This window comes from Triturus cristatus, chromosome 2_1 (genome assembly GCF_964204655.1).
Source record: "Triturus cristatus chromosome 2_1, aTriCri1.1, whole genome shotgun sequence".
Taxonomy (NCBI): Eukaryota; Metazoa; Chordata; class Amphibia; order Caudata; family Salamandridae; genus Triturus; species Triturus cristatus.
Window position 1 is genome coordinate 821,743,328 of NC_140581.1, and position 24,409 is coordinate 821,767,736.

The following is a 24,409-nucleotide window of genomic DNA, read 5'->3' on the forward strand; positions in this document are numbered from 1 at the left end:
CTCTGTACACACTGTACCTATTTGGGAACAGTATATACAGAGCCACTTTCTCACAGGTACCAGCAGGTAAAGCTTGGCCTGTTGAAATATCTCCTCGAAGTCCATCCGTTGTGGTAGTCCCCTTGGGTCTATTCGCATTCCTTTATTTGTGACTATTGGATTAAATGGTCCAGGGGCAGTGTTTGAAACACCAGATTTATATGAACAAAGACATTCTAGCTAGGACAAATGCAAACTTAGTTGCCCTTGGGCATGCGTTTTGATATCCAGAGGGCCCTGACCACTAAAAGTAAGTATTGTACTAACATCACTATGTAGAACCTGGTATCCTGCTCAAATAAAAGGTGATGCTAGAACCACACAAGTCAAATTGATGAAAGGCTCTACTACCAACTGAATAGTGCCAAATCTTTTCGCCTTGTCTTTGCACTTAATGTCTCAGCATCTTAATAAAGCTGCGGAATTAGTTTTGCCTTGATTATTGCAATGCTACGTATGAAGAACTAAAAGTACAGACCATCAGTCAGCTACATTGGATGCAGAATAGTGCAGCCTGAGCCCTACTTTTGTGACTAAAGCACCTATCACCCCAAATGCTATGGCATCCAGTCAGATTTAGTTTAAAGGTTCTCTTTACACATAGGGCCATTAGCGAAAAGTGGCTGATTTGGTTTACAGCATTTTTCCCCGTGGTTTTTGTCCAGCAGAACAGTACCATGAATTACCTTGCAGGTAAGCACCATATGGACCTTTTTTCTTGTACTTTAAAACGCAGTATTTTAACACGGAGATACTTTTTATTTTTTAAAGAACATAATTATGTCATATAAAAAATAATTTAAGGGTTATGGGATGTGTAAGGGTTCAGGGTGGCATGGGTTTTACAGGGGTTTTTAGGGTTCAGGGGAGAGTAAAAGTATTAACGTGGTTTTTAAGACTCAGAACTGAGTAATCTGGGTTGTGGATTTCTTCTAGCCGGGCGTCCAGGACTTATAGCTTTGGCTCAAGGTCAATGATGTTAATTTTGACCACTGGACATATCCATTGCAACACAAATATGTCCAGTTTGCCTCAGTATTCCTCTGTGAAAGAGGATTGTTTGCAAGTTTTGTTTGCTATATTTCAGCTGTTTAAACGTCTACATATGGTTCACTAGTGCAAAGAATTTACTAGTGGGATCAGCGCTCAGATGAAATGCAATGACCTCTGAGCCCAGCTTGCATCACTGATTGTGGTTCCAGTGTGAAAACCATGTAGACGCGTACAATCTAACAATTTGAGTCTTCTTGTAATGACCCAAGGATTCTGCCTTACTGTATACAAATACACGAAATAGTCTAAAAGCAAGATTAGCAATTTTTTGATTTCATGATAAACCCACCCAAAAAAGATGATGTAGAAAAAAAACTGGCTAAACAATTGTCATTTTAGATTTTTTCTAAGGCATCGTTCAGCAAAACGTATCAGATGCATACTAATGGAAAACAAGCATTTACAATGCAATGGTCTCGTCATTGTTAAAGTTACAGCTATTGGCATTGCTCCTGACATTATTTTTGTTTGTTTTTCTTTTTAAAACATTTAAAGAAACGGCATTGTTACAATGTCAATAGCTTAATCTCTCTCAAATGCGAGACCTATTGCATTTGAGCTACACACACAAAGCCACCCATACACACAGAGCCACCTACACAGAGCTATTCACATAGAGCAACCCACACACACATAGAGCCACCCACGCATAGAGCCACCTACAAAAAAAGCCACCCACACAGAGACACACACGCACATAGAGCCTCCCACACACAGCCACACACACTTACACAGAGCCACACACACACAGACATGCTGCTGACTTTAAACATTGCATTAGATTTATTTATTTATTTTTTAGATTTATACAGCGCGTACAATTGCCAGTAGGCGTCTCGGCGCTAGAAACTTTGAATGTATTCCCGAGGTTGATTCGGTAACTATTCTTGATCAAACAGCCAGGTCTTTATCTTTCTACGGAAATGCATCAGGGATGGGCTGTCTTTGATGGATGCTGGCAGGGAGTTCCATAACCTGGGGGCTGCCACAAGGAAGCGTCTATCGCCCCAGTTAACTGTTTTTGTTCGTGGTATTTGAAGGATTTTAAGGTTATTAGATCGGAGCGATCTTATGGAGGACTGGTGTCTGAGATGGAATTTCAGGAAATGTGGACCACAGTTGGGCAATGCTTTATAGAGTAGGCACAGCGCTTTAAACTTGATCCTGTTTCGAATCTTGAGCCAATGCAAGTCCCTTATAGTCTCAGAGATTGGTGAGAACTTAGGGATTCCAGACAGGAGGCGGGCTGCAGCATTCTGGATGGTCTGCATTTTGTTGGTCACTCTTGCTTGGGCGTTGATGAATAAGCCGTTACAGTAGTCAAGAGATGACAGCACGAGGGCGCTTATCAGCGTCTTGCCTGCTGAGGTTGGTAAAAACGGCATGATTTTCTTGATCAGCCCAAGTTTGTGATGGGCTGTTGCTGCTATTTAATTTGAGTGTGCCATAAAATTTAATTTATCGTCAAAAATCACCCCCAGATTTCTGACGGTGATGGCTGGTGTAGGTGGTGTTCCGTGCGTGGGGGCCACCAGGTGTTTGACCATCCTGGGGAGAGATGTCCAAATATGACGACCTCCGTTTTTTCGGCATTTAACTTTAGACAGTTAGAGGACATCCACTCACCGATCGCCCGCATGCCCTCTTGGAAGTTTTCAGCTACCTTGTCTCCATTCCCGTTAATGGCCAACACAAGCTGGGTGTCATCTGCGTACGAAGTAAGGCTCATCCCATAGGCCTTGATGACAGAGGCTTGTCCGACACATAGATATTGAATAGTGTCGGACTAAGGGATGAGCCTTGGGGAACCCCACACGGTAGTGACAGCTTGTGCGATTGGAAGGGCCCCAGTGTGACCACCTGTGATCTACCTGCCAAGAAGGAGGAGAGCAGATTTCTAGCCATGTGGCGGATGCCCAGTTTTTCGGCACGGTCGACCAGGATCTTGTGGTCAACCGTGTCGAAGGCTGCCGACAGATCGAGCAGTACAAGTATTGCTGTACCTCCCTGGTCCCGGATCACTCTTATGTCCTCTGTAGCTTTTATTAAGGCAGTTTCGGTTCCGTGGAACTTGCGGAAACCAAATTGGGTGTTGTCCAGTAGTTGATTTTTTCTATGAACTCTGAGAGTTGTGAGTTCATAGCCTTTTCCACTACCTTTGCTAAAAAGGGGAGACTGGCTATGGGGCGGTAGTTTTTTAGTTGGTCCTTGTCCAGATTAACTTTCTTAAGTAGGGGTTTGACCAAGGTATTTTTAAGGGAGTCTGGGTATATCCCAGTTCTGAACATTGTGTTGCAGATTGATACAACATCAGGGGAGAGATAGTCCATGATCGGACGAATGACTTTTAGAGGACCAGGATCTAATGCTGAGCCTGATTTGATTGTGGTCGTGTTTCCTTGATTTGTGTTTCTCCAAGGTCTAAGAACTGAGAAAGTTCGATATTGTTGGTCCCGTTGTTAGATATGGGGGGGGGGCTCATTACTGTTTTTGTGGAGAATGCTTGATCTATATCATTTACCTTTGTGAAAAAGAAATCAGCCAGAGAATCACAAAAGATTTGGGATTGTGGAGGATTCAGGTCCGGTGCGTTTCCCGCTAAGACCTTAGTTATCTCAAAAAGTTTTTTACTTGAGTTTTTAGCAGAATTGATTTGTTCAGTGAAATAAAAAAAAATTGTCTCGACAATAAAAGCTTTGTATTGTCCGAGTGCTTCCTTATAGCTGGTCTTGCTTTCAGCGCTGTAGGATCTGCGCCAATGTCTCTCCCTGTTTCTACAGAATTCCCTCTTAATACGGAGCTCCTCTGTAAACCATGGGGCTGATGGCGTTGCTCTGTTTCTAGAGTTTTTTAGTTGGGGCTAAGGAGTGGGTGGCGGTACCTATCCACTCCTGAAATTGTCGTGTGGCCAAGTTTGGATCGAATGTTGAGTCAGGACGAGTTTTTTCAAGTAGGCTCGTTAGCTCAGCGTGATCGATGTCCTTCCAAACTTTGATGGTTTGTGGTTTCGGTACAGAGTGGGGTCTGAGTCTATTTAATGTGACTGATATTTTTTATAAAAATGGCGAAGTGGTCGGTCCATGGCATTGGTAAGGTATCTATTATATTAACGCCTTGCATATTAGTAAAAATGCCGTCTAACCTGTGACCGGCTATATGGGTGGGGGTGGTTACCAGTTGCCGAAGACTCATGGTGTGCATGTCTGATATCAAGGACTGGGTATCTTTGTCAGATGCATTCTCAAGATGGAAGTTCAAGTCGCCCAATAATGTAAATGAGTCTTCCAGCGCTGGAGCTTCTAGTATTGCACCCAGATTTGCTAGAAAGTTGGTGCGAGAGCCTGGTGGTCGATATAGTAGGATGCCTTTAAAATGAAACGATGGGGTGAGTTTAAGATCGAAAAGAAGGGCTTCGCAGGAGGTGGAGTGAATGTGAGATATTCTGACCGTTATGTGGTCGCGGGCGATGATGGCTAGTCCTCCTCTGCGCTGCCCCACTCTATCTAGGCGATAGGCGTTATAGGCTGGGGGGGTTGCAACTGCCATGTCAGGATCGGATGCTCCATCCGTCCATGTCTCCGTGAGAAAGAGACAATCAAGATTGTTGTTGATAATAAGATTGTGTTTTTTTTGCCGGTGCTTGACAAGAGATCGTGCATTGATTAGTGCAGCGGTGATGTCGGAAGACATAGATGCAGACACGGCATAAGTTTTGATTTTTTCATTCATTATCTGTAGCTTGACGTTACAGTGGGGACATGTACATTTTGTGGTATCTGACCATAGGTGTGGATTATATTGAGCGCAGTCGGTGTTAGGCGTGCGCAGTGCCAACAATATGGATTTGGGGTAGATGTGGGGAGCCTGTCGCGGGGATTGATCAGAGGTTCTGGCCCCTGGCCCGGTCTCGGCACGGACGAGCACAGACGAGCTTGCCTTATGCGCGCCTTCGGCGCGCATTCGTCGCGCCCGCTGCCCTCGTCCGCTGCGCTTCCGGAACATGCACATATTTGTAGGGAGGGAGCAGAGCGAGAGACGTGGCCTCAAGGTGGGCGTGTCTCAGTCAGGGAGAGGGGAATGAAGTTGGCGGGAAAACGGCGATTTTACCCTTACCAGTGCTAGTTTTTCAGCAGGAAAGAAAGGGTACCTGCACACTGCAGAGATGTGACAGGGAAGGTGAGTGATTTTAAAAGCTAAATGCAATTTTACATTTTGTAAAACAAAGTTATGCTCAGTTTTCCTTGCTACTCCCGGCTGTGCCTCAGGAGGGTTCAAAAGTTATTTATGTTCTTACTGTCTCTTCTGTAAGTCTCTGCTGAGGAGCACTGTCATTCTGTGTACTCAGGTGAGGTAAAATTGTAGTCCTTCTGCTATTTTTTAAAAGTAAAAGTGCTTGCAGGTTCCTGAGGTGGGGGGGACGAAAAGATGCACTATGTAGAGTGATTAAATAAAGCATTTTTGGATGTGAGGGCGATCTGGCTGGGGTTGATTGGGAGGGGGTAAAGAAGTGATGGAGGATAGAGGGAGTGAACATGAATCCACGAGCACTCTGTGGCATTCTAATAGCAAGAAGATAAACAGCGACTTTCCACTGTAAATTAATAAATAACAAGATAAGCAGGATGGCTTTGAAGAAAAACAGGTTTTGAAGTGCTTGTCTCCGTGCACCCTGCTGCTACATACTGTGCAATGTGGAGCTGCTATAAAAGAGCGACAAAGGCTTTTTAAGGATTCATCCCACAACTCAAGTCGGGTGAGGACAGAAACACTGCTGCTTGTCACTGATAAGTAATTCTAGACGATCACAGATGCAATCACAAATTACATTGTTAGAATGTGTCAGAACACCACCATTCTTCGTTCTGAAAACCAGAGAGCTGCTTACCATATGCCATAGCTATAAGAAACCACTCACTCCAAAACTACACTAAATGTGTAAGAGAACAAAATACTCAACATCTAACAGCGCAACCCACTCACACATATATACTGCGAAGTATCCAAATGTACTGGCTATCGGTTTGTGGATGGACAACATTCAGCTTCCCTTGTTTGCTTATGATGCAATACACACTTCAGAAATATATATTTTTTTAAAGAGATGGCTTTTACAATAAAGTCCACAGAAACTGGAATAACCAAATAGAAGGGTTAAATAAAAAAGCTTCCTGAAACCAGGCCCACTTCCTACTGATCTGGCCAGGAGAACACGAGTTACTGATTTTAAAGGGCACAAGTCCCAATTTTGAGGACAAATAACGTATGCACTTAACAATGACGAGGGCAAAAGAACAAAGTAGGGTCAAAAAAGTAAAAGGACCATCCTGCTGGAATACTGCATGTGGGTCCTTGTCATCGGGACACAACTCGGTTCAGCGCCAACCTTTACATTTCCAAATAATAAAAACGTGTGCTACCCCAACTGTCCCAACGGAAGCGAAACAATACTAGTTTGCAACCCACATAATAGAGAGATGTGTTACCGGTCAGCTCAAGAAAGAAAATACGATGTAATATGGCCACCCATGCTCTTTGGGAATGCGTCAGAATTCAAGAAAAAGTTTACCAGCTACATGCATATAAAAAAATATAGTATTTGGAACTGTCACAGCGTACGCAGCAATAGCTGTAAAACTCCGATAAAGTGTGTGTCGTAAATGGAGCCCTGTATACAGCTTTAGAAAAGTTGTGTTTGTCCTCTAAAGATAGGCGTTTCGCTCTTGACGTTTATTACCCCAACACCAGACCCCTCTAACACCCCTTATCCCGGTTGGGTCTTAACCTTACGTTCTAAGTACCCGACTTCATTTTTCAACATTCTTGATTATGTAATCCTTCACACGACTTTCAAATAAAAACATTAAACTCATTAATGTTTGTTCCCACATTTAGTTTTTGCGAAATACAGTAAGTTTCTCTGACCGCAAAGAAAACATATTCTAGGTCAAGTGTCAGAAGGGCAACAAGCTGAATCCTTTCCTTGTCTCTTAAGCCGAGTGTATAATTCATGCATGAGTATAGTGTGCATCTATATTTTGACAGATATTTCTGGCTTTCCTTTGGTGAAATGCTAAGCAGTTTGCTACATTCCAAAATAAATTATTTTTTATGCACGCAAACTAGTTAAATGCAAATACTTAAGGTGCGTTGTGGAGCATTTGCCCTCTACTCGACTTAACAGGGCCCGGGACCTGCCTGTGCTGCACAATTAACCTTGTTCCCTGCTGCCCTCTGTCCCTGCGCAGCTCACACTGTCCTCCGATGCTGCTGTTGTTGATCCGTGGCACTGATAGGCACCAACAGAAGCACTGCGCGGAGACCTAGAGAAGGGACTAAAAGGATAGCTCCATAGAAACAAGAGAGGAGATCGTTGAACAGTCGTCTTCAGAAATAAGAGGACAACAGAAAAAACAAGTCTAGTGTAGCGACAGTAGGTAGATCGTGACACGCGCAAGGATGTCAATTTTGTACAATATCGGAACTGACCAGAGGGTCTGTCATTGATTAAAATAAAAAAAACATTCAATAATGATGTTTTGTTTAATCGCGAAGTATTTTTCCATATTTACTGAAATAATCTCTTCTGGTGGTAAATCAATAAAATGTAGATTTCTTGCACTCACAGTGCCCAATAAGGTAATTATTAATGAAGTTGCGTGCAAAGAGCATGCACGGATGCCTGCGTTCTTCATTGTACCATCAATGAGCCATATGTGGCGCCGAAAACGTTTAGGGATTACAGCGAGTGATATACAATATATAAGAATCGCTTTCGGCACACATGTAGGCAGCCAGCTGTCTATAAGATGAGAACTTATCGTTGAGGTCAATCAAGACCCGAGTGAAGACAACGCTGTCTCTGCGCACTGATCCCACAAACAGTGCTGACATACACTGGAGAGCTGATAGCGAGATCACGTCTCACTTAGAGGGTGCTGACATACACTGGAGAGCCGATAGCGAGATCACGTCTCACTTAGAGGTGTCGATTTTGGAGCACCGAAGGAGCCGCGAGCAGGGGGAGAGGACGAGCACCAGCCGGGCCGTGTGGACGGGGATAACGCCATGAACACCACCATCTTTCTCCGAGGTCAAGCAGAAATGCCTCGGAGAAACGCAGCGTCCTTTTTGGATTCGGGGGCGTGTTTTTCTTTCTCTCCTCTTCCCATTAGCTGGAATGTTTACATTCCAGAGGAGAGAAAGAAACTAAAAAACACGCCCCGAATCCGAAAAAGACGGGGCTTAAATGGAGAGACGCCCCTCTCCTCCAATGGCTGGCCTCCGTTTAGGAAGCCAGCCAATGGAGAAGAGAGCGGGTTCAAGCCCCACTACTGAAAAACATTAAATCTCGCCAAGCGAGGCTGCGCAAGCGCAGCCTTCGCTAGCCAAGACCTAAAAACGACGCAGAATGAACGTAAACCAATTATGGCCAGCATGAAAATAATTTAGACCAAACTTTTAATAGCAAAAAAAAAAAAAAAAGTCAAGAGCATTTGAAGATGTAGGTCCTGGCATTGGTGCCGATTTACGACTTTCAGGAATTCACAAGAGTTTACAGAAGTAGGTTTAGATACTGTATTCCTAGCAAATGTTCTAAATTTAATTTTTGATCTGCGTAGCTATTGCTAATTTACTTTCCCTACACCACTTTTCTTCCTACATTGTAAATGTTTACTCCTCCCCTTGTTAGGAATAAAATATCATCCTTTTCCAGTGTGGAAAGTGATTGGAGAGAAGTTGGTGAATACCCTTAAATATTTAAGTTTGTTGCTGTACACATGCTTACAGGGTATGTCAACCCCAGAACTACCGCTTCCCACTTGCGTTGAACCCCTTGAGTAGATTTACAGAAAGCTGGCAACATTGGAGCCTTGCTAGAATTCAAACCACGAAATATTATGAGCCCCAGGATGATCCAAGAGGCCATTTTAAGAGCTGTAACATAATGAGATCAGTGTCACCTCGTTGCATAGCCCCAAAAGAGACCTGAAAAAAATTAATCTGACTTATGTAATGTATTTTGTTGCTCATTTAAATGTATTTTTAAAGATTTTTTTGCCAGGGATTTATGATGTCATGTTTAATTAGTAAAAATAATAGAAATAGTGCTAACAAAATAATTAAAATAGCACAATACCGATTTTACTACGATTTATTTTACTTTGGATTCAAAGGTTACATTAACTATAGTAATGTTTTTGCCAGTGGTCTGCTCATATATTTGGTAATCTCATAAATTAAGGGAAGAGCGGCCCAAATCCGTAAAAGCGTTTGTATTTCCTACATCAACTAAAGCAGTGCAGCAAATGTGTCAGCAAACCGTGTTTGCAAGCTCCACGTACAATTTCCTTGGCTGGGTTTTTTAACAGCGAGACGACCTTGCAGTTTCCTGGTTACACCTTAACAGTGCCATAAAACCGGAAGTCTTAATTGGTTTACACTAACAGTTCTGGCCAATAAAGAGGGAGGGCAAATCAAATGGTCCGAGACAAGTACAAGGACGCAGTCAGAATGAACTATGATTTTAAAAGTTAGGGAATAAAAGCATTGTATATGAGCTATTTACACAAAAACAGGAACCCGTCTTAACCAGCTCGCTGTTACTCATAGAACAGGTTGCGAGAAGGTTGTTTCAAGTCACTGGATGGTCACTGTAAAGCTCCGCCTACCACCAACTGCACTCCTAGGTGCTGGAGCACATCTGTATAGTAAGCGTTTTGTGGTTTCGAATACAGCGCACAGTATATTAGAAATTACATGGTTTATTATGTTGCAGAATTGCAGGTTAAAAGCAAATGATCAGTAAAAGCCAGCCATTCGGATAGCTCAGTTGGTTGAGTGCCTGCAGCAGGCGTGTGTCTAACATGCTAGCCACAAGTATGAATTGCACTAAGTCAGACGGTACCTTTTTGTTCTGAAGAGGTAAACTAAATAAGTATCATAATTTTACTAGGTAATTTTGGCAGCGTTCGTTAAAGCAAATGAACACATTAAATATTGTGTTTTGCTCTCCATCATATGGTAAATTTAATTTGGGATGCCTTGTTCATGTATGCCCTGGTTACACCAAGGAATAACAGTGCATCAGCCGTGGGCACTTTGGTGCTGCATCTGCCTGGGGAACACTTACTATCTGGCCATACTATGCTTAAACACATTGACAAAGCCAATAGGTCTCACATTGCCAAGACCGATTGGCTTTGTCAGTGCTTGTTCTTAATTCTCATCAGTAACATCCAACTGTACATTTACAGTAGTATTCACAATATAACATTAACAGCAGGTTAGCATTGGCCATGTCAACCCGTTTGCCCTAAGCAGCTTCTACACTGTCTAATTCATTCGAAGATCAATATGAGATAAGTTATCAAAATTCTCAGTACATTTCCACCTCCCCCCCCCCCCCCCCCCATTCAAGGTGGTCTATTCATAGGATCAATTAATCTAATTATTATTTCTTCCCATTCAGCAAGATCTACCATCACTTTGTTGTCATTCGGTGAGCCCTTCAAATGCAGTTCATTCACCACGGTTCACTTTATCAAGTCCTCCTTTTTTCACATGGCAAGCCCCAGTGCCTTTTGGACAGTTCCTAAAGATAACATGCATGATTTCATTTTATAACCCTTCCTGCTAGGAAATATTCTCAGTAAGCTTTGCCTAATAACTTTTTTGACTAGTGCACCTGTAGTCCTTTTTAAGCTGTCCACCATGTCATCTCAGAACCCAGCAATTGAGGACCGCTCCACATCGCATGCTGAAGGTCCATACCCAGCGAACTGCACTTACTTAGGGCAAACTGTCTCCCAGGGTAAATTAATGCCAAATTCTAGAAGGTAGAATATGCTTTATTTAAGAAATGAAATTGTATTGGTTTAAATTGTGCTTTGGAGGAGATGCGCTTGACCTGCTCACACTTCTTTCTCCATTCAGACTGTCAGTGGTTCTGGGCAGTCCTCAGTCAACTTCCCATAGGCCTGTAGACTACGATATAATTTCCATGGTGGGGACTTCATCTGGCATTTGGTCTCTGACCTGCATATATCAAGGATATAGCCTATGCCTCTTTTAATTCTTGTTGTCTTTAGAAGGTCCGGTAGAACAACAGAACCTTAAATTGACAACCTCTGCTTTTTGGGGTTTTTTCTTGCGTCCTCTGCACAGACTTTATTGATTGACCTTGTAACTGTAAGTACAGGTAAGGTTCATATGTTTTCAGAAACAAAGCATGTCGCTCTCAAACCATGCTTCGTTGGGATATAGTCGGCAGTCAGGAGACCGCATTCTACAAACATGCACCTGAATGCTTTAAGCAGGTTCACTGATGCAGTTTATTTTTTATTTTTACTACAAGTTCAGACTAGCACTTGTTTTATGGCTGCGGCTACGTATAATGCTGTCAAAGTTGGTTAGATATTACTAAAGGGCATTTATCGCAAAACAACCTGACATCAGGGACAACGTCGGCAGTGTTTTGGCATGATTAACTAATATGAGCTAAGTGTTGATGCACCATGTGAGGACACACGGATCCTGACACTGCATTTATCTAGAATTCATCAGTTGGTTGAGATGTGTTACAGGAAGTAGTAGTTTCAGCAGATTCCTGCAGGCCTCAGCAAGTAAAAGAGTTATTGCAAGAAGTGGAATTCCTTGTGCCCCGCTGTCTTCCTGAGTATGTTGGATGTTCCCTGGATTCTGAAATTAACCCCTTCGATGCGGCGCCGATTCCCGCTGAGCGCTGACCGTTTCTTGCGCGGGCGTGGTCATGACGGAACGGTTCCGTCATGAGCACAGCTCAACCGACGCTCATGACGGAACCGTTCCGTCATGAGCACCGAAGGGGTTAAGTGATTCATTGAGCATATCAACACTGGTAATGCACATGGTGTGGTTCACCCCTCCTCAAAAAGTTCAAGACGGTGTATGTCAATATGTAATAATGTTTTGTCATTGAGCAGGCTTCCAGGGTCCATGATGTACAATATTTGTATTTCTACATAATGTAAATATCTACTGGACTTTTTACGCAAATTTCCTAACCCTATAAGTGCTTCTACTACAAAGTGTCTTGTCGTCACTTTACCCACCTTTTCATTATGAAAGCTGTATTATTGAACTCGTTATATTTCCCTTTGCCACGAATTGTAGATCTATGTAATGTAAGTATGGCAAAACTGTACATAGTGAGATCTAGGAGTAACCTTATATTTGAGATTTTAGTGAAATGCTCTCAATTGAGGTGCTCTACTGCTCCTTGGGTCCAGGTCGGAGCTGTATGAAATACCTGAAATTTTCGGAGAACGAAAGATCCCTAATGTTTCAGAATTTTTTTTTTTTTTCCATTTCTAGCATTCAGTTGGGATTGCGGAATCCCCAAAACACTCAATTCGATATAGCTTGATCATCGGCTAACTTGAGATTTGCTCTTATGCTACGTACCAGACTTTTGCTGGTGTTCCTGTGCCAGTTTTAGAGTTTGTTTATTGTATAGCGGAAAGAAGCTTTTTGCAAGTAGAAGTTAATTTGACACCTGTGCCTTCCATGTGCTATAGGTCATATATTTGAAGAAACTGCCTGAAGAGGTGTACAAGCTTCTGTTGGTTGTTAGCCCATCCTATCCTCCATTCAGGTAATTATAAAACCAGATAATTGACAACTCGTTTAATTTAAAACACAAATGATAATCTTAGTCTCTCTTGTTTTTTCTCATCGAACTCTATCTGCAACTAGCATTTGAAACTTCTATAACAATGTTGGCTAATGCTGATTTTAAAAACTGTACATAGAATTTTGCATACTTAGCATCACTGATGTATTTCAGTGCATTCCTACACACTATTAATCATTTAAAGTGGGATGCGCAAACCAGTTATGGAGAGGAAAAGACCCTTTTTGCACTGAACAGAGTAATCCATTATAAAGCTCGACTGCGCATTTATCACCTCTTTCCTATCCCTCCCAATTCTGCTGTGCGTCTTACCAGAGACCCGAGGCTCATTCTGATAAGAAAAATCCTGATTTTTCCACATCTTTCATTGTTCACTGGTTGCATGCCTTTTCTTGGACTTGTGATTCATTTTAAGTTGTTTTCATTCATTTCTGGTTCACTGCTCATATCACAGATGAAAGGTATGCAGTCTCAGCAGATCTCAAAATGGGCCCTTCGCTGGTTATGCTGGTAGGGCTTGTCACTTCAGCATTCCGTATATACATGCCCCTATGCGATATTTTGTTTTCAGCATTGCTTCTTTGTTACTTCCACACAGCATTCATCGAGATGCTTACCAAGCTTAAAAGACACTGGAAATCTTAATTCTAAACTTGTTAACTTCTTTAATGTTACTCTCTTTGACATTCCAAAATCCAGTACTCTAAAGGCCAAATTTTCTGGACCAGAATGCAATTTTCAGATCTTGGGCTGTGGCATTAGCTCAGAAGGACCATTAAGAGTGGCAGAAAAAGCAGGACCAGGTAGACTGTTCTATTTCCTCTGTTCTGTGGCTTAAGCAAGAGTCACTGGAGCAGCTACAGAAAGGTTCTCTTGATCATATCCTAGGTGAGTAGGAAATTTCATGGCCAACAATCACACACCATTTGGTCTTCTGCATCTACCCAAGACTTTTCAGATCAGTTGTCTCAGAGCTCTTTCAGTAAATTCAATAGGGTGTAAATATTAATATAATCCAAAGAGGGGCTCCTGAAAGAGTAACTTGCATATAATTTAGACTTAATACAGGTGGCTGGTGTCAAAAGAATCCCAGCCATCAGCAACAATGAGAGATACTGAGGAAAACACGCACACACACCCCACCGCAACCCCCCGCCGCTTCCCCCCCTGCCCCACCGGCGATCGATTCTAGGTAGTTTTAATTGGCTCCGCTGCTCCATTGGAAACGCGTTGTTTTTGTTGATGATAACCTTGGCACTGGTTGACAAATTGGCACTTAACTTTTCAAAATAGTGCCATTTTTTTTACAGTTTCTGCATGGAAAGTTTTGGGGTGATCAATCAGACTGGGACGCAGGAAAAAATAGGGGTCCCAAAACACAAAATCCCCATTCCTTTTTTTATAGACTTGGCTACTGCAAAAACCGCTGAACGAATTTACACCAGATTTGGTAAAAAGTTAGATAAGGTTAAAACAGATTGTATAGCTGGAAGGTTGGATCCGCGAGACACCTCACGGAATCACCTATTAAAAAATAAAACGTTCTGATTGGCCCAGGGAGCTTTATTTCCCTTGGGCCATCTTGCTCCCGTGGGAGTCAGACTCCAGCGGGAGCGAACGCTCTGATTGGCTGCCAACAGCCTGAGAAAAATTTAGTTGAAAGCCATTACAAGACTCGGCGCTTAATTCCCTGTCCTGAACATTTTAGAAAATAATATATCCAAGGGGGCAGGGTAGAGGTACCCTGACCCCCTTGGTCCCATGGGGGGATCCCCCAGGGCCAAAAACTAAAAGACACAGGCAAAAATTCGCACAATCCTGTGGAAGTTCCGCGGGATCATAAAAAAATTTAAAAAATGGCGACCAGGGCCATATTGCTTTAATAATGGGAGGGAGGCATACACCACCCCTCCCCAAGCCATCAGAGGCTCCGGAGAGCCCACAACTAGGGCCAAACTGTTTCAAAATAGGAAGGGGCCTGCGCGGCCCCTCCCCAGAGCCTCTTAAAACCCCAGGTATCCCATCTCCTTTGGTGCCAGCTCACATGCTATGTCCTGAGGAGCCAACCCACAGGACACAGTGGTTTCCCTGACTATGCGGACAGAGAAACCTTTGTTTTTTTTAATCTCCTGCAAAGCGGGAGCAAACACAAAGTCTGCTCCCTGCTAACAAGAGCTTTAAAAATGCTCTCACCGGCTGGGAGCAGACTATTGATTTGTTTCCCTGCCTGCACGGATGCGGGAAGGGAAACCGATCAAAATATTGCTCCCGCCTGGAGGCAGCAGCATCAGTAGCTGCTTCCTCTGGGTGGGAGCAATGCTAGCTCCCGCTGCATGATGGGAGACCGCTGCGGTGGCCTTGGGGCTTCCCCTTGCGACACCTAACAAATGTATGGTGGTACCCCGGGTGGGCACCTACCTTGATTAATGCAGGCCCCGGGTGCTGATGTCCCCGGGGCCAGAAAAGGCTTAGGGAGAGGACCGTGTGAGCCCTCTCCCCATTTTGTAAAGTTTCAGCCCTGGAGCATGGGTTTCCCAGGGCCTAACGACACAGGGTTGGGGGGAGGTGGGGGGGCACGTGGCCCCCTCCCCTTTCATCTAAAGAAAATTAAAAAAGAGCCTAGGGAGGGAGTCCCCTGGGTCTAACAAGGCTTGGAAGTGTGGGTCAGGCGATCCCCTCCCCTTTATTTTAAGTAGCAGCCCTGGGTTGGATGATGTCTCAGAAGGCTCAGGTGGGGGAGAAACGCAGCCCACCTCTTTTAAAAAAAAAAAAGCTGGGGGATGGGTCCCTAAGGCCTAATGGGGCTCGGGAAGAGGGGCACATTTAACCCTCACCTCTTTAAAAAATACTTTCCAAAAGTAAACTCCTGTGGCCAACTCCACGCTGTGCGGGGCAAGGGGTTGGCTTTACATATGGAAATAGAATATTACTTTACAAACCCTAGAAATTCACTGAAGAAAATCAAAGGTTAAAGTAATGTTCTAGTTAGGTGAGCTTGTCAGAGACTACATAAATATTTTGAACTAAAAAAAAAAGAAAAACGCAAAAATTCACCAGTTCTAGTTACCAGAGCTAACTATAACTTGCACCCCGCCATGCAGTGCTTATGACCTCACATATTGCATTACTCATTACATGTTCGAAGACATAATTTGTGAAATCACTGATGACATCATCCAATGAGTGTTTGTTTATTTTACAGTTTACATAGTGACTGCTAGCTACCTTTCTACCTAATTTTGTACATCCTGTGTCCAGCAGGTGGGTGTAAGTGTTTATAAAACGCATGTGCTGCTAATTCATCATAGGTGTTTAGAGGTATTGAACACTGTGAAAAAGTGCCTGTTTGACATGGGTAGTCCCCCTCTTTTTGCCTAAAAATTATGTGGTTTCAGTTGTAGTGCACAGGGTCACTGCGTGAGACAGTGCCCTCTTTCTGCATTGTTGCCCCCACTTTTGCTGATGTGCTTTGACTGAGTGTGCCCTGGGCTCCCGCTAACCGGGTACCCAGGGTCTATGTTTTTTCCCTAAAACTGCATTGAAGCCTAAACCCAATAGGCATCTCTGGCCACAGGTCAGCTCCTGGTAAATGGTACCACAGATACCAAGGGCACTGTGACCAGAGAAGGCCTCTAAGGGCTGCAGCGCTTATTGTGCCACCCTTAGAGGTCCTGTACCTTCACACTCACACTGTCTTTGCAGGTTGCGTGTTTTGGTGCAGAACAAAGTGAAGAGTTGACATGGCACACATCTGTGTGCCATGCCTACAACCCACTGCCCTGGCATAGATCAGTCACCCCTCTAGCGGGGTGCACTATACCAGTGGTGAGGGAACAGGTGCATGAGCCCTGGACTCCTACAGTGTCGAAGTCCATTCTTAAACACTGTAAGTGCAGTGCTGCCATTAAGAGCATATGGTGCTGGGAGTTTGTCATTACAAACTCCACAGCATCATAATGGCTACACTGAAAACTGAGAAGTTTGGTGTCGACCTTCTCAGCACATTAAACCCACACTGATGGCAGTGTGGGATTTAATGAAACATGCACACAGAGGGCATCTTGGAGATGCCCCCTGAAAACTAACCTACCACTAGTGTCCAGGCTGAGTGGCTGCTTTCAGCTGCCACCACCAAACATGTTTTTGGACCCCTGGGTCGAGAGCCTGCTGCTCTCGGGGGGCCTGAAACAATGCACATCCTGGAATGCCTTTGTGATGCCTTTGTGAGCTTCCCTAGGCCACTTGCTGCTCTCAGCAACTGGTCCCCACTGGTTCTGTCCCCCACTTTGACGGAAGAACTGGAAGGAAAAACAAGTGAGGAAGAGAGGTGTGCCCACCTCTGCCAACTCCACCCCTCAGGTGGGGAGGTGAGGTGTAGCGCAACGCTCAGTCCCCGCCATCTTGCAGATGTGGGAACTCAGCCAACCAGGGAAAGGTTTATGCCCCCCCTCCCACTGGAGGAAGGTATACCAGGGGGTGTACCCACCCCAGGGAAGGGACCCATTGGTCTCAACTTTTACCCACCTGTAATACCCCATAATCTAGTATTTAGGGGCACCACTGAACATAGCTTCCTCAAACAAGAAGAAACTACAAGAAAAGAAGAATAAGGACCAAACAATTGTGCCAAAGCTAACAAGAGGAAGACGCCCACTGACTTGGCCCCAGCCATCCCGGCCTGTCTCCACCTAGAACCTGCTCCTGCGAAATCCTGTTATGTCCTGCAGCCAGCAACCTCGAAATCCCTGGAGGGCCTGCCTGCCTTCAACTGCAAAGACTGTGTTTCCCGTGAACACCGAATTTGTTCATCACCAACCTCTGGCCCCGGCCGGAAACCGCGAATCCGCACCACTCTGCACCCGCCGTCCACGGCCTGAGCTCGAGTGGGCAAACACCACAAGGAGGTCTCTCCAGCGATCCTGACCCGAGATCAGGCAACCCATGACCTGCCTCAAATCTCCAGCTGACGCCTGCAGCCTCAATCCCCCCCAACCGCGACTAGGAGCTGGTAAGAAGATCTGACCCTAAAAGGCACCCCTGTAGCCGACTGCTCACGGCCTGTGCCTAACCAGACTGTGCCTAACCAACCCCCAACATCCCAACTTACCTCTCGAAGTGGTGGTCGCACCCAGAAGACCTTCGTCCCCAAACCTGCAGTGCCTTTGCATACTGGAGGTTCCCCATTACAAACAACAGGGCCCCTGATGTCAAAACAGCACCCGTCTGCCCTAGTTTCGCTGAGGGTGCAACTTTGTTGCTACTTTGTTTCCCCATTTGCCCTGAGCTAAAGTCCAGGAGCTTTGCTCCCACAACCAAGTGTCCTGCGGATCAGCAGCCACCAACTGGAGGCCCCCTACCCCACATTGGATAACATTGGGCCTCCCCACTCTGCACCCGTACGCCCTAGTGCCGCTGAGGGTGTAACAAGAGTGCATCCCAGACCCTGGGGGACCCCAGAGTCTAACCTCTGAATCTCAACTACCACTACCTAATACTTACCCTAAAACCGATAACACTGTTTTTCTCCATAGGGTAACATTGACTGTTTTTCTTGGCAAAGTTTCTAAGTGTTGAGTTTGAAAACCTAAAGAAATCCTTTAAAATTGTACTAATTAACAAAAACGATTTACCCTTACCTATTTTCAGGAAATTTCCTAGTGTAGTATCCAGGTATACTACACTGTGTAAGTAAAGTAATCTGTAATTTTACTCACAATCCTATACAAAGTATATGTACTGCATCCTGAAAAGCATTGCATTATCAGTAACACTACTGTAATCAAATCCAAGTACATTTACAATTGCAATCCAAACTGTTACAATCTATATATTTACTGCAAAGTTCTTACCACTTACCTGTGCCAGGCTTGCTTGGTTCTAGAAAATAAAATAACTAAAAGAATATTTTTATATAAAAACAATTGGTCTGAAGATCAGTCTTTGAGTGTGTGAAATCATTTGCTGATTGAGTGTGTACAACAAATGCTTAACAATAAAGCCTTACTGCTCGACCACACTACCACAAATGGAGAGTAATGTGCTATCCAACTTTACCTCTTCCTACCTTTGGGGTTCTACTGGACTCTGTGCACACTATACCTCACTTTTGTATAGTATATTGTAGGAAGCTGGCTCTGTATATACTATAGCGGTTCTGTCCAGAAGAAAGATTGCAAAGGACTCTGGTGCCCTCGGGATCCGCAGTACCGGACCACTCAGCACCCGTCGCCTCCGGCCTGTGTACAGGTGGCCCACCGATCCAGAAAAGGTTCTGCAGCAATCCTGGACTCCACTACGACGCCTGCAGTGTGAATCCAAAGGCTTCCCCCAACTCTGACCGACTCAGGTAAGAGAAGCCAGCCGTCTAAGGACACTCCTGCACCCAAAGTCCCTGGGCCTTGAGGAGCACCACCAACCGTGTCGCTTCCACCTACAGCATCCCAACTTACTTCTGCTGTCGTTGGTTTCCTTTTTGCAGCCTCCAGTCTTTTGCCTGCAGCCTGTGTTCCAAACAAGAGTTTCTCCATTAAATTGCAGTGGATGTCCAGCACCGTCTTTTCACCCTGCACCCGGCTACCCCTATGCCGCTAGTGGTGTATGTTTGGTGCTGCCTTGTGGCCCCCCATGCTTGCCTAAACCTCTGAAGCTTGAGCCCTGCAGCTGCTTTACTTATCTGCAAGAGTGTGTCTTCAAGCACCCCCAGTCTTCATTGGTTAACATCGGACCTGATCTTCAACTTTGACCTCTGCATTCGGCCGCCCCTGTGCCGCTTGTGTTGCAGTGTTTGTGCTTACCTGAACCTTGCCCTCTGCTGACTGCTACAAGAAGACTGGATTTGGAAGTTGTTCACGTACCTGTAAAACCACATTATTGTTTTCCTCCATAGGTTAACATTGCAAAGACTGAAAATTGCAGTGTGAACACTTTTGAAATTGAAAAGAATTCCTATTCATGAACATACCTTTTTTCTGAAGGTCTTAGTCTTTAAATATATCTTGATCAAGGCTTATTTTTATGAAATTGGTCTTGATCTCCTTTTTGAGTCGTGTGTCATTGGGCATTGTGTGCACAACAAAAGTCTTACACTCCTCTGTGCTGGGCCTAAGGTTGCTAGCTCACTCTACCACAAATAGAGCACTTTGGCTTTACATTGAGCCCTGCACGCTTCTGGGGAATCTCTGCAATCTGTGCACGGTATACCCACCTAGTATACCATATACAGAGCCAGCTTCCTACAAACATGTTATAAATGTTTACATTGAAGAGTAACCCTCAGTGCATTTGATAACTTGTGTTCAGCATGTTCTACACACGTTTTTAGCCTCTGCATAAAAAATTGCCACAGGGCAGACATTCTACATACAAAATAGTGAGTATTGTAAGCAGACTTGAATTATTAGGCAGAATAGTCTATAAGGGCCTGGACTCTGGATTTTCTTGATTGAAATGGTATCCATTGAAATTCTTTTCTTGAAGCACGCATGATGCCAAAACATGTACCCGTGATGTGTTTTACGTGTTCCTTCAAGGACAATTTCTCGTCCACCATAATTCCTAGGTTTCTCACCGCTGCCTTTGATATAGGAACTGTACCTACACTTACAGGCTACCAGTCATCTGACCAGATCGCATGGGCTTTCCCAAACAATAAGACCTCATTTTTGCTTGCTTTAAATTGCAGACAATTCTGCTGCATCCATGTAACAATATGATTCAGTCTCAATCTTACTTTAGTATATTCTGCCTTTGGTCCCATTGTGATGACAAGCTGACTTTCATCTGCAAAAGAGATCACATCAAAACCTTATGATTTTCTCACTTGTGCCACGCATATATTAAAAAGAGTAGGGCTTAATGCAGATACATGTGGCACTCCCCTGTCCAAGGATATGGTTCTGGAGACAAAGGACTCTTAACTACACCGTATGTGTCCGTCCACTTAAAGATCCTTAACCAGTAAAGAGCTTTCCCACTGACACCAATCTCTTCGAGTCTCTTAATTAGGACTGCATGGAAGATGGGGTTGCATGCAGCTGATAGATCCCATTGGACCAACATTGCTGAGTGTCCATCGTCAAGGGAAAGTCTTATATTTTCTAATACTTCCTCTAGTGCTGTCTCCTTGCTATGAAATGCACAGAAACCTGACTGGTAAGGGTCAAGGAGATGGTGGCTTTCTGAGAATGCCATCAAGTGTGTATTCACCAGTGTCTCCATAACTTTCCCCAGAAAAGGAAGTAGGGAAATGGGTCTAAAATTTCCTAGTTCTGTAGTATCGGCCATGGGCTTTTTAAGAATAAGTTTAATTCTCGCTGATTTCCATTTTGCTGGAATTGATTCCAAGCTCAGTGAAAGATTAAGTAAGTCAGTAAGGCTTTGCAGCAGGGCATGGGTTAGGGTGGACATAATATAATGAGGTGCCAGGTCTTTTGATGATCGTGACTTAACCCTGTTCATCAAGGCGCTGACATCCCCTTGCGTTACCATAGTGAACTCCTCCAGTAATACTGGACTGGTACTTTCCTTCCTACTACTCACCATTTTAATTTCATCTACATTCTCTTTTACAAAGGTGTTGTAGATTTTAGTAATTGTATCATCGAAAACATTTGGCAACTCTTCTACCCAGTCCTGTGAGGCGAGGATAGATTCCTCACAAGATTTGAGATTAGTGAACTCTTTAAGAATTCTGTACAATTCTTTGCGTGAGTTAGCTACGTTATCAATTCTATTAACAATATGTGCTTTCTTGGCACCTTTAATGTTGTCATGATATTGTCTATGGGCCTTTTTGTACGTTATTCTATCTTCATGCTTTTTGGATGGCCTCCATTTACGTTCCAGTTTCCTACAAGCAGTCTTTCCTATCCTCGGGAATCCGTAAACCATGGGGCCAACTTGATCTTCTGCTTGGATTTGAATTTGCCCATTAGATGAGGGCCCATCTTATCCAATGTTTGAGAGATGGCACTTTCGAAAGGCTAATAAGGCCTCATCTAGATGAATGTAGTCCGTTTAGGAGGGATGGCAAACATTTGAGGTGAAGTTGGCTAGGTCAATTATCCTCCATGTCCGACTTAACTTTGGGGCTGAGGTTGTGACTCCTGCCTGAAAATGGAATTTGATGGCAAATTGGTGACCAATTGGGAAGGGGGGGGTTGACTCTAATATTTGGTTCGTTAGTGAATACTAGGTCCAAACGATGCCCTGCAGTATGTGTGGGACCAATCACCTTTTGATACAGACCTAGAGATCCTAAATCAATGATTAGATGAATAGTATCAGTGTCTGAGGTTAGTTCTGCGTGGTGGTTGAAGTCTCCGGCAATTGGGAAGTTATCTGCGGCAAAGAGTTGTGGGGCTATGAATTCCATCAATTTTTTTACTAAAGTCCTGTTTTGATTCTCGGGGGCTGTACACAAGAGCCTCTCTCCAGGTTCCCTTCCCTGATGTTTCCAGTCTAAAAATACGTAATACCACCCAGTCTGTAATATGACACTAAAATAACCTTTATCCGATTGGAAAAGGCGATTGCAATACCCCCTCCTCTTTTGTTTTATCTATCCTGCCTAATTAGTTTCTAGTTGTAGGGAAAGGCCAATGAAATGTCTGAGAGGGCTGCTGTATGTAGCCAGGTTTCTGTTAAAAGACAAATATCTGGCTTTTCGATATCCAACAAATTCCATAACTCTCAGGGTTTATATTGTAATGCACGCTAGATTCCAAAACATGCCTTAAATTCATGCTGCTGACCTCTGTCTTTAAGTCCTGAGATTTTAGACTCCAATTGGGGGAGAGAAAGAGTACAGTTCATTTTTAGGTCTCGCCTAGCGTTGCTGCGCACATGCTTAGCTTGCTCGGCGAGATTTTATGCAGAGAAGTACTTTTAGAAAAGGGCTTTAAGCCCCGCCCCTTATTTCCATTGGAGGGCGTCACCGTTTATGCTAAACGGTGGTCAGCCATTGGAAATAAGCTATCTGTGTTGCCTCCCTTTGGCTTTTTGTGCCGGCCCACTTGGACTGGCTAGCCTGCTTTGCGTCTGTCGTAAGCGATTTCTTATCTTTATGGGGCCATGTGTTTCTAACACATGGCCCCATAAAGACAAGAGATTGGCTGCAGCGGGGTCCTCTTTCACTTTCGGGACCGCGCTTGTTCTCTAGTGACGCTTTGTTGAGGAGAATAACATCTCCGCTCTAATCGACATGTGTATTTAATGGAACACAAAGCACGTGGTTTGCTTTCTTGTGCTGGAATAAATAAAACAAAACAGTTAAAAAAAAAAAATAACACAAGATTTCGCTTTCACATCATGTACTACCAACAACCCTAAACATAACAGAAATATCACAAGACTTGCACGGCGTAAGGATGGTAATGAATACGCTTCCCCAAGTAAAGCCACCGTAACAAACAGCACGACGAGCTTTACTCTTGACATTATTTTTATAAATCTAAAATCATTTGAGAGACAATCCATAGTAACGAATTACGCGGTTCATGTTTTTTTTTTATGACTCTGGCTTTACCCGATATTTCACTGGCTGAGATGGCCCGGATACGCCTGGTTTAAATGTGCAACGCACTTCGTCGGCATATGCATTTAATTGACAGGTTTTTTTTCTGGGCACAAGTGGTTTTATTTTAGAGTAGTTAACATTCCACTCTGAAAGTATGATAAATGCACGAAACGGACCTAGAATTAGAAACAAGCAGGGTGTCTGACCTGGGGCCACGGGTCCAGGAGTTCAATTTCCAGAATGATGTAAAATCCATGAGGGGCGGTGCAGCCGGCGGTCACGCTCTGCTGTGTGAGGCATGAGCCCGGGGTGCCGGAAGACGACACCTCCCCGTGAAGCCCTCCTGCCCGGGGTCAGCTGCAGGCACCGTGCGTGAGTGAGTTTGGTTCCCGCTTCAGCAGCGTGCTGCTTCCGTACACCTGCGCTGCTGCAGTGAAGGGAGAGCTCCGCTTCCATCAGAGCCCACGGGAGGTAGGTGGGTGGGTCTGGGGCACAGACAGGAATGAGCTGAGAGCCATAGACTTCAAGTGGGACAAGGGGATGAGACTGGGACTCCCAACGACAACCGGCACCGCCTCCTTTTCCTCATCTCCGGACACACACGCCTATTTTCGCTTCCTCTTCTCCAAACATAGAATTTGGCTCGTAATCTCGAAGTCTGGCTGTGAACACGCGAGGAAGACATCACATGACCGTAACGGGGATGGGGGATACATACAGAGTGTGCTTGGTACAACATCCTAGTTCATTGAAGAAACATACAGTGCCAGGGTTTCCACCCTTCTCGGAGAAAAATGATTTGCTTTGCCGGTAAAAGTCTGGCTACAGGCAGCTCTGGGCACATCACAACTGCTAGATGTCTGTATTAGTCTGCGCAATGCTTATTTGGGACTAGTTGGGAAACTGCCGCTTGGGCCTTCACTAAAAAGTCCTTTTGAAAAGGTCTGTGTTCAGGAAGCATGGTTTTTGGCAGTGGTGGAAAAGCGGGCGGGGGAACAGGTGTTCACACTCACTGCCCTCACTGGGAGTGACTGGTTCACCAAATAAGGAGCAACTTGTGTCAGGGAATGGTTTGTAAGAGGGGAGACAAGTGACTGCTGGAGAATCTAAGCAGGGCTCCTCGCACTCCT

At 44.3% G+C, this 24,409-nt stretch overlaps 1 protein-coding gene across 17 annotated transcripts in view; it reads left to right on the forward strand.

Moving 5' to 3' along the window:
• CDC14B (cell division cycle 14B) overlaps nt 1-24,409 on the forward strand; it is a 609,243-nt gene that overhangs the window by 298,430 nt on the left and 286,404 nt on the right. For all 17 annotated transcript variants that reach the window (XR_014970356.1, XM_085632862.1, XM_085632855.1 and 14 more), the window contains exon 5: nt 12,648-12,724. Coding sequence is in view for 16 of the 17 variants with exons in the window: in XM_085632862.1 (XP_085488988.1) it covers nt 12,648-12,724 (77 nt within the window). In the remaining variant the exon portion in view is untranslated. The remainder of the gene's footprint in view (nt 1-12,647; nt 12,725-24,409) is intronic.